The sequence below is a fragment of the Clinocottus analis genome, unplaced genomic scaffold (assembly GCF_023055335.1).
Source record: "Clinocottus analis isolate CAN_PGR_092001 unplaced genomic scaffold, fCliAna1.0.p SCAF_20, whole genome shotgun sequence".
Taxonomy (NCBI): Eukaryota; Metazoa; Chordata; class Actinopteri; order Perciformes; family Cottidae; genus Clinocottus; species Clinocottus analis.
The window spans coordinates 10,170,980-10,181,769 of NW_027175932.1; the positions used below are offsets into that span (position 1 = coordinate 10,170,980).

Genomic DNA, 10,790 nt, shown 5'->3' on the forward strand with positions numbered 1-10,790 from the left:
TTTCCACCGGAGCTTTAGCTAGCTGTCTAACGTTGCGTTCTCTACTGCTGTATTCAATGACTCAATTCATCAAGCTGTAGCTAACGTTAGCTAAGTCTATGTCAACAGAGCTCCTGGGTAACTTAACTTAGATATACCATAAAATATTATATTACCATGCACTCGCGCTCGCTTCTGGCACGCGCATCTGTTCGCAGTTCAGTGAATACAAACACCCCCGCCCCCCTAAAAAAACCCTCATAGAATCTACACGATTTACGTAGGTCACCTATTTTGGTTTCAAAATGGCGAATTTCGCCGAAAGGTGGGGGATTTTCATGTCTGAAAAAACATCATACATGGACCCTTGTTTAGCGAAGCAGCACAGGACCAAGTCTATCATCCGAAGACACAGAACTTCTGTTTCAGTTTGGATCAGCAGATTTTCCACCTTGATGTTGGTGCAAAATGTTTATATTCTGTAGACTGCTGCATCCACCAGCTGTCTAATTATGACAGACAGAGAGAGACAGGGGGTGTTTGACATGTTTTTGTCTAAAGTCAGACTTACCATAAAAATCATTGTATGATGACAGGCCAAAGCCGATCATACGAAGGCGCAGGACTTCTGTGTCAGTATGGATGAGCAGGTCTTCCACCTTGATATCTTGGTGGAAAATCTTTTTATTTTGGAAATCGACAGCTGTTTCCACCAGCTGAGATTGGTGAATGTTTCAGAAACTTTCCTTTGTTGCATCTCTGGCATGTACAAACATTCGCCTGTCGCCATAGCTTGATGGCGACAGGCACATACCTGGTCTGCGGAAGCCAGCAGAAACACCCAACATATATCATTGCTGTTACTTGACTTCCAGAGAAGCCTTGTTCTCTTATTGAGGTTCTGAGCATCATCATTGTCCTTCCTTTTACTTAATGTCAATTTCGGCGAAGGTTCATTCTTCCTCCTCAGCTCGAGGGGTACTTTGGGTCTCTCTTCTGGGGTAGTAGAACCGCCGAGTCCCGGAATGCTAAACAATGGGACCATGTTGTGAAAATTGCGATAAACAACTGATAGACCATGACACGCCCAATGTGTCTAGCTGCCATAATGCACTGATTTGAGAATGATAAACTAGTTAAAAAAAAAAAAAAACTTAATATAAAGAAAAGCTCAGTAGTAAGCAGCAGCTGCTGTAGAAGTCAGCCACACTTGTTGCTGCCGTTGGAAGTTTCATGACACCATCACTAATGTCGGGGATATTCACCTGATATAATGTACCTGATAAAAAATACTTCTCATGAAAATATATTAAAATACAACAATACAAGGCAGTTGGAGTACACATCTTGTATTTTACCCGGTAGAACCCCTCATAAAATGAAAAACGTATCTTTGGAGGGATCTTACAAAAAGGCTCAAAATCTGGGGAAAAATGTGGGAATCATGAATAAAACATAATTACAAATAAAAATAATGAAGCTATGAACTTGTTCTTTGGTCCACCTGTTCCTGAGACATGGGAGTCTTAGGCCAAAGTCGATCATACAAAGGCGCAGGACTTCTGTGTCAGGGTGGATGAGCTGGTTTTCCACCCTGATTATATATTTCCTTTTTTTAATGTTTTCGTCCCCATTTTATTGGTGGATTTGACTTTTTTTTTTTTAGATTTTGATTTTTTTGTAGTGAATTTAACGATCTTTTAACGATTTTTACGATCTGGACAAGGAGCTGATCCACAAGAGAGACGGTCCCTGTGAAGGACCTCCTCCTGACACGCCCAATGTGTCTAGCTGCCATAATGCACTGATTTGAGAATGATAAACTAGTAAAAAAAAAAAAAAAAACTTAATATAAAGAAAAGCTCAGTAGTAAGCAGCAGCTGCTGTAGAAGTCAGCCACACTTGTTGCTGCCGTTGGAAGTTTCATGACACCATCACTAATGTCGGGGATATTCACCTGATATAATGTACCTGATAAAAAATACTTCTCATGAAATATATTAAAATACAACAATACAAGGCAGTTGGAGTACACATCTTGTATTTTACCCGGTAGAACCCCTCATAAAATGAAAAACGTATCTTTGGAGGGATCTTACAAAAAGGCTCAAAATCTGGTGAAAAATGTGGGAATCATGAATAAAACATAATTACAAATAAAAATAATGAAGCTATGAACTTGTTCTTTGGTCCACCTGTTCCTGAGACATGGGAGTCTTAGGCCAAAGTCGATCATACAAAGGCGCAGGACTTCTGTGTCAGGGTGGATGAGCTGGTTTTCCACCCTGATTATATATTTCCTTTTTTTATGTTTTCGTCCCCATTTTATTGGTGGATTTGACTTTTTTTTTTAGATTTTGATTTTTTTGTAGTGAATTTAACGATCTTTTAAGGATTTTTACGATCTGGACAAAGAGCTGATCCACATGAGAGGCCGGTCCCTGTAAAGGACCTCCGTCAGTATACTCAAGGCAAAGGAGGCCCCATACAAGAGGAGGAGGCCAAGGTAAGTAGCTCCTCCAAACCACTAAAGGAGTCCAGCACCTTCGGGTTATCGATTTTGGCATGAGCTGCTTTGCCAGAGAAGGGTCATCGTACTGAGATTTTTATGGTAAGTCTGCCTTTACTCCTGCTCTTCACACACTTGTAACTTTCACCTTGAAACAAAACTCCTCATCCTTGTTATCATTATGTCTGTATTCTAGGTACCGAATGTCACGCGCCGCCGGAGTGGAGCAGCCACGGTAAGTACAGACCGGACCCACCACAGTGTGGCAGGTGGGGGTGGTCCTCTTTGAAATGCTCCACAGTGGCGAACATTTTCAGACCCACCGGTTTTTGAAAAAACAGCTTGGGATCAGAAGGTTGCTGTCTGAAGGTAAGAAGAAAAAAAACATACTCACAAATCTGTTAATTTTAACCCTGTAAAGCCTGACACATCAAATAATGATCAGAAAATTCTGATTTTTTGATACTGAAGGGTTTATATGATCTTTAGTAAAAATCAAAAAACAAAAACAAAAAAAGGCATTTAAATATATGATTTTTTTGTTGCATCAAATTTGATACATCAGGCATATCAGTACATTTATTGATCACAACATTATTTATTTTATAAACAATAACTCATGTTAATTGATTGTAGAACATTTAGATCATGTCTAAACATGGAACATGTTTCTAAAAATACTTATTTTAGAAACAATACCTCATGTTAATTGTCTCAGGTGGTGGTGATTGAAAGGAGGACCCATAGCAACAGTTCAAAAAGTCCACAGTTTGTCTTTCTTTGCATCATCAGACACATTGAGATTGTCCTGAAAAGTGAATCATTGTCAGCAATTTCATGAATTGATCTCTAGTTAACGCCGTTAAAGGATTGCCAGATTAATCTCGCGTTAACGTGTTATCGTGCCCAGCCCTAATAACTTTACGCCAGACTATGGCTGCTGCTCAATCAGTGCAGACACTCATAAGAGTTATCCCTGTCAGCACAACCTAATTCTACTATCTAGTAATGCTGCAAGCATTCCAACTATTGTTCTTCAAATCTTTATTAAACTTTGTATTAGTTGGAATGCTACAAGCATTCCAACTAATAAAAACTAATAAGAACAATAGTTGGAATGCTGCAAGCATTCCAACTATTGTTCTTCAAATCTTTATTAAACTTATTATTATTATAATTATTATTATTCTATTTCTTCCATCCGTATTTTGGACCTCTTCAACTCTTTCATATTTTCAGCTACAGAAAAAAGTTCAATTATAAAAATATTCAGTTACCTAAGGACACGATGGCTAAGACCTTTCATATTTCTGACTTTTCAAATCTTTGAATTATTAAGCTTTTTATGATTTTTTTTTTATAATGGGACCCAATGGGGAAATCTTTAAATCATCTTCAACTTCAAACGTTTACAGTTTCTTCATACGTTGAGCTTGAGACAATATTTAAAATTTCAAATGTTGACAAAACCCTCAGCTATTAATCTACACTTTTACATTTTTCATATTTTCTCAAATTTTAAAATTATTCAGCTTTTTATCAAAATAAAAATGAATGGTTTCCAATGAAGAACATCTTCAAATCCGCTTTCAACTCTTCAACTTCAAAAGGTAAAGGCTCTGTCATGCCTTCAGCTAGAGACACCATTTCACCTTTAAAATATTGACAAAACGTTCAGCTATTACTGTATTACTCCGCTTTTTGATATATCCTATAGTGTTTTAACTATCTGCGTTTTCGTTTTATGTTTTTTCTGCCCCTTTTCTGCCTTTCTCATTAGTGTGAATTGCGCAGCTCAGAGCGGGTGACGTCATACTCAGAGCGAGGGCACTTGGCGATACAGATATTTAAAATTTGCTCTCTACACCAAACCGTATACTCTTTGGGCATAATTTATAGCTCAAAACGTGGGAAATCTTGTCTTCTGCCGTAAACTGCCGTCGATAGGAATCCAACAGATTCAGACGTGTTGAAGTCCGACTGAATGTGAGAGCAAGTCTGTCCCCAGCAGCCCTTTGGTCTGTGCATCTGCAGGCAGCAGGCACGTAAGCGGCCGCACACGCAAACGGGTGCGCACGTGCACGCGCGTGAACGGTCGCGCACATGAACGGCTGTGCACGCGCGTGAACGGCGGCACACGTGAACACCCACTATCGTGAAACGGCCGCCCGTGTAAACGCTTGCAAACGGGTGCGCCCTAACGGGTGCGCCCTAACGGCCACGTTAACGTGTTATTATGGTCGCGTGCACGTTCGTGTGTGTGTGCGCGCGTGTGTGCAGGTCACTTTGGTTACAGACGTCAGGATTAACAGCGTCACCGACGTTCACATTATGAGGTTTAACTGATGGTTTTGTAGACACTCTGCAACCCAATAATATCAGGTGTCTCACCAACTGCGCCTGTGGATCAATGGTTTGCAACTCCGTCTTAGAAGCAAAGGATCAGTGGTTAAACCCCACTTATGGCAGACTTTAATTTAAAAAAAATAAAAAATTCTTCTGTTGTGGCGGGCCGGGTCGTATGTTTGACATCCCTGATTTAGATGACACAGTTTTCCTTTCAACTTTTCCAATTATACATTTAAACGACAAGGATTTTCAACAGTTCAATTAAATGATTTTGAACTGAAACGTTTTTCAGCAGGTATTTTGCCTTTTCCATATTTTCAGTAATTATTTGCTATTTATTTATATATTCATCTATTCCGCTATTTTCAGCTATATTAATATATTCAGCTATTTTCACATATATTCAGCTATTCTTTCATTTTCAAATATATTTAGCTATATTTAGCTAATTTAAGCTATATTGTAACAATTCTCCCTCGCACTTCACCCAAGGGAGAAAAGTACCACGCTACTTGAAGGACAAAGGCAGATCTGCTAGTAATAAAGTTTGATATGTTGACAAAAAACACAAAAGAACCACATGACCCAGAAATCAGATTAAATTACTGTTATTATGGCTAACTAAATAAAACAAACAAAGGATTAACAACAGCAATAACGCTCCCCAAAACCCAACTTAATCCCCAGTCCCGCAGTTAATTGGCGTCTGTCCGTGGAGACTCCTGTCACTCAAAGGGGGGAAAAAAAGTGTGTTAAGTGCTACGACGCACGGAAACGGGGCGCAACGCCGCGTCTCCTCAACCCGCGCTACCTCGGTCCTTCGGGCTCACTGTCCTGGTCCGCGGCGCAGTCCTCCGCGAACAATCGCGGACGCGGTATTTATAACCCGTAATTCCGTTATTCCTTGTGGCAAATCGCATGGCAGTCGCCGTCCAGGGCCCTTTTCAGTTGACAGCTCGAGTCGTCGTTTCCTCAGTCTCACGTGACCCCAAAACAAAAACACCTCTCGAGACACACCCTTCCGGTCCCCTTATATACATAGCTAATCAACAAAAATAAATACTAATATAAATACTAATAACAAAAAAAACATGATCATATTGATCCGTTTCTTTTAGGCCCCCGATAAAACATGTTATGGCACTCATTTAAAATGAAATAAATAAACAAAAGTTACATTTCATTACGTGCCGTAGTTAAAGGAGACACCAGTGATCTTTACAATATTCCACTGTGTTCAGCTATATTCAGCTGTTTATTTCAAATATTTCAGCTATAAGCTTCAGCTTTTTGCATTCCAACGCATTTTCTGCAGGAAATGCTCTTTCTAGTTATTCTAGTAATTATTGCGCTACCTACTGCCACCCACTGGCCTGGAAGATTATTTAATTACTATATCCTCTATTGCAAGCTCAGACACTCAACAATGGCAAATTATTTGCGGCAACTAATTGATATTTTTTTGGAATTATTAAGTGAAATTGTCCCTACGTTTAATCAGGTCATGCGCTAATTCAGCTATTTTGTATAGCACATATCAGTACAGACATATTAGTATTAATTTAATTTCATCACTATTTTTTTTTTAACTTTAATTTCTTTTTTACTTTTCATGATGACAGTGGAGGCACACGTGTGTGTGTGTGTGTGTGTGTGTGTGTGTGTGTGTGTGTGTGTGTGTATTTTTATATATATATATACACACACACACGCACGCACATAATACAAAGAAATAATGTTGTGAGTCTTCTTAAAAATGTTTGACTTATATATTCATATTAATTTAATCAAAATAATGCAAGGACATTTTAATAGGTAGTAGGAAAGTCAGCCAGATGACTGAGAGTCCCGATCAAGCCCTGTGTGCTACTACGCAGCATGTTTTATACACAATGTGGATAACCCCCACATGTACAAATATATAAAAGTATACAGACAATTCATTCATGAAACTAAACAGAACTTTAAGACGTCACAGTGAGGTATTGCGGAACATTCAGACACGAGGGTTCCGTTTCAATCGTCATAGCTACAGAGATTAAAGCCTCATAGCTACAGAGATTAAAGCCTCATAGCTACAGAGATTAAAGCCTCAGTACTTTATATTGATTGAAGTCTTAGCCCTTTATGTGGATTGAAGCCTTGGACCAAGACATCGCTCGCTGAGAACTGATCGTTTTTTTTTTTCAAACATTTTTTAATTCATTTCATTCTTATTTTAATTGTACTTTTTAGCTTAGCTTTTTTTTCTTTTCATTTCTCAGCATAGCATAGAAAGAAGACGACAATGCCAGCCACAACTAGAGCTGCTGCAGCCAGCTGCAGAGAACTTGGTGAGTTGAAAACCTAGAGTTAGTAGTAGATTAGCATACAGTTAGTAACTATATATTTCACAACTCATTTCTATTTTACTGTTTTTCTAATGTGTAGAGCAACAAAGGCCTTCCAGTTACATACTGAGAAGTCGAGTAATCCTGATGGCGCCACCACCACCGGCAAAAAAACCCCGCGAGGGGAAGACCAGCGAGGAAAAGAGAAGAAGGTTCTCTGCAAGTCGGGACATGCCGCCGCCACCCTCACCACCCCCCCCACGATTCCTACCACCCTCACCACCCCCCCCACGATTCCTCCCACCACCACCTCCCTCAACACCACGACCACCCCCACCACCACCGACGGCAAAACATAAACCTTCACTGAGAGGAGCAGCCAGCAAGAGGAACGACACTGTGCAACAGGAAGGCTTGGTTCTGAGAAGCCATCTCATGAAAAGGACAGACGTGCCACCGCCACCATCAAAGGTTAGAAGTGTCAGATGTCCGCCTAGAGGCACTGTAAAAGGTAAGTTGATCATGTGAAACTGTTGTTGGGCGTGTTTAGCTTCCATCAAAATCCACCAGGATGTTGGTGTATTGATCTAAATACACTTCAGTTACCTTAAATCACAAAGAAAACTAGTTCTTGCTTCCCTCTAATGGTACTAATTGATGTAGATAGTTTTTAAAGATCTGTGATCTTTGATCTCTTGCTGTTAAATGTTTTAATGCTGTGCAAGGCTTTAACTTTCCATTGGTGTAAATAGAAAATATGTGTTTCTCCGTTTAGCTGACTTCGAGGCCAAGTACCAGCAATGGTATAAGCTGGGTGAAGGAGGATGTGGAAGCGTTTTCGCTGGCTTACGCAAAGCAGATAATGTGCCTGTTGCCATCAAACACATCGAAAAAGACAAGGTCTACTGCAGGCACCGGGTGAGTATCAAAATCTGTTCTCTCTTCCTGAATGTTTTATGGTTAAATTGTTGTTGTCTCTCATCCTTTAAATCTGTGTTGATGTTTCAGGATGCTACTGGGAAGCTGGTCTCCACAGAGGTGGCCGCCATGTTGAGGCTGCAGGTCCGAAACCAGGGGACGGTAGGGGCGTCAGCGCCAGTAGCCCTACTGGACTGGTACGATCTGGACAAGGAGCTGATCCTTGTACATGAGAGGCCGGTCCCTGCAAAGGACCTCCGGCAGTATACCCAAGGCAAAGGAGGCCCCATCCAAGAGGATGAGGCCAAGGTAAGTAGCTGGAGGATCCTTCTATGCATTTAACTTTGATTTTTTTTTTTTGCAATAGAGGGTTTTATTTTCCTAGGTTTTGACCATGTTATTGGTGTTTATGATTATAGTAACTGCCGTTGTAGTCAAAAACATGTCAAACACCCCCTTTCTTTCTCTTTTTTTCCGTCAGATTATACTTAGACAGCTGGTGGATGCAGCAGTAGATCTGCTGAATAAAAACATTTTCCACCGCGATCTAAAGGTGGAAAACCTGCTCCTCCAGACCACCAAAGGAATCCAGCACCTTCGGGTCATTGATTTTGGCATGAGCTGCTTTGCCAGAGAAGGGTCATCGTACCGAGATTTTTATGGTAAGTCTGCCTTTACTCCTGCTCTTCACACATTTGTAACTTTCACCTTGAAACAAAACTCCTCATCCTTGTTATCATTATGTCTGTATATTCTAGGTACCGAATGTCACGCGCCGCCGGAGTGGAGCAGCCACGGTAAGTACAGTGCCGGACCCACCACAGTGTGGCAGGTGGGGGTTGTCCTCTTCGAAATGCTCCACAATGGCCAACATTTTCAGACCCAGCTGTATTTGAAAAAACAGCTTGGGATCAGAAGGTCGCTGTCTGAAGGTAAGAAAAAAAAACACTCACAAATCTGTTAATTTTAAATATGTACATTTTTCCTGATTTACCACTCGAGCGCCACCCTGACCTTTCTTCTTCTCCGGTCTCTCCAGATTGCCAAGACTTCATGAGCGTATGTCTGACAGAAGACCCGAAACATCGTCCGGCACTAAAGCAAATCAGGGCTCACCCATGGCTGAGATAGACAGACACACACACACACACACACACATATACACACACAAAAAACACACTATTTTAGAGATGCCTCTTTTGTTTACAGGAAGAAGAACGTGATGAACTCCTGGTTGTCATCTTGAGTAAGGACGCCACCATCCTCCGAGTAATTGCAATTATTATATTATTATTATTATCCAATACCATGAACTGTAAGTTATCAAAATACTAACGCTGCTCTCTCTTTTACAGCAAGAAGAACGTGATGAACTCCTTGTCATCATCTTTATTGAGGACGCCACCATCCTGCACAGCCATTCTGCAGCATGTGGTGATGCCACAGTTCCTGCGAGTAATTGCAATTATTATATGATAATTATTATATTATTATCCAAAACCATACACTGTAAGTCATCAAAATACTAACGCTGCTCTCTTTTACAGCAAAGAGAACGTGATGAACTCTTTGTCGTCATCTTTATTAAGGACGCCACCATCCTACAGGTAACTGCAATTATTATATTATATTATAATTATTATCCAAACCCATACACTGCAAGTTATCAAAATACTAACACTGCTCTCTCTCTTTTACAGCAAGGAGAACGTGATGAACTCTTTGTCTTGATGCCATCATCCTGCGCAGCCATTCTGCAGCATGGGTTGATGCTACACAAGCACTTCCTGTGAGTAATTGCTATTATTTTTTTAATTATATTTTTATTAGTATCCAATCCCAGACACTGTAAGTCATCAAAATACTAACGCTGCTCTCTCTTTGACAGGAAGGAGAACGTGATGAACTTCTTCTGCTTGTGTAGCACGGCCAGCCATCCGTGGAGAGGGGATCTCTCTTCGAATTGCCTCCCCCGAGGTTTCTTCCTAATGTCCAACATGGGGAGTTTTTCCTCGTCTTCGTCGAGAGCCGTGGGCTATGCTTCCAAAATTTAACGTGACGTCAAATAAAAAATAAGGAATGTCCTTAAATTGTCTTTTAAACATTTTTTTTACTCCATCACAGTGAAAGACACATGGTATAAAAATACATGATATTGACATCAATGATCTTGCAAACTGTTGATAAAGTACACATGGTGGTTACTTTTCATTACAGTTTTTTTCGATTGCTAAACGACAGTGGGCACAACTGGAGTCACATGTGCAAAACTCTAACTACAGTCTGCACAGCAGCAGTTCATATGGACCAAACTCTAGTTGGTTTTTCATTGCTTGAACACAGTTTTCAAAACTCTACACACTTATCCCATGACTTTAACCACAACCTGCACAACACTGTGGATTTGCAGCACTTTGTTCAAATGCTAACACACTGCTGTCAAAACTGTGAACCACACATTCAAAACGGAATAGATTTCAGCCTTGTGCCTTTCAAACACTGCTGATCAGCTGAAAGGCTAAGCAGGGCCCTATTCCACGTACGTGGTTCAACAAATCCGATCAGAAGTCCTATTATCCAGCTTAACTTAACGAGATGATTGACTACAGGATATGTCGGTTCCACGAAGGTGGATCCGCCCACAAACGGTCTCGTTTATTCTAACCAGACTTCAGTTCGCAGGATAACTGCGTGCCCTCTCTTCA

The 10,790-nt window shown here is 40.5% G+C and overlaps 1 protein-coding gene across 3 annotated transcripts; it reads left to right on the top strand.

Annotated features, from left to right (window-relative positions):
* The first annotated feature begins 1,740 nt into the window (after window positions 1–1,740).
* On the top strand, window positions 1,741–10,180 carry LOC137791516 (serine/threonine-protein kinase pim-1-like). 3 transcript variants are annotated; one of them, XM_068586511.1, is made up of 13 exons: window positions 1,741–2,590; window positions 2,685–2,723; window positions 7,102–7,170; window positions 7,268–7,678; window positions 7,943–8,085; window positions 8,176–8,394; window positions 8,567–8,747; window positions 8,844–9,017; window positions 9,125–9,354; window positions 9,441–9,540; window positions 9,633–9,692; window positions 9,786–9,874; window positions 9,974–10,180. In XM_068586511.1, exons 3-9 carry the CDS (start codon window positions 7,125–7,127, stop codon window positions 9,214–9,216), a joined length of 1,266 nt encoding a protein of 421 aa, XP_068442612.1. In that variant the 5' UTR covers window positions 1,741–2,590; window positions 2,685–2,723; window positions 7,102–7,124; the 3' UTR covers window positions 9,217–9,354; window positions 9,441–9,540; window positions 9,633–9,692; window positions 9,786–9,874; window positions 9,974–10,180. The 3 variants fall into 3 exon arrangements, with proteins under 3 accessions (XP_068442612.1, XP_068442613.1, XP_068442614.1); XM_068586512.1 differs by lacking the exons at window positions 1,741–2,590; window positions 2,685–2,723 and adding an exon at window positions 2,763–2,857; XM_068586513.1 differs by lacking the exons at window positions 1,741–2,590; window positions 2,685–2,723 and having other exon boundaries at window positions 6,526–7,170; window positions 9,441–9,536.
* Window positions 10,181–10,790: the final 610 nt, after the last annotated feature.

Coding starts and splice junctions, on each gene's coding strand:
- LOC137791516 (XM_068586511.1), top strand. CDS start 7,125: ATGCCAGCCACAACTAGAGCTGCTGCAGCCAGCTGCAGAGAACTTG. Junction 7,171..7,267: donor AGCCAGCTGCAGAGAACTTG/GTGAGTTGAAAA, acceptor TCTAATGTGTAG/AGCAACAAAGGCCTTCCAGT. Junction 8,086..8,175: donor AGGTCTACTGCAGGCACCGG/GTGAGTATCAAA, acceptor TTGATGTTTCAG/GATGCTACTGGGAAGCTGGT.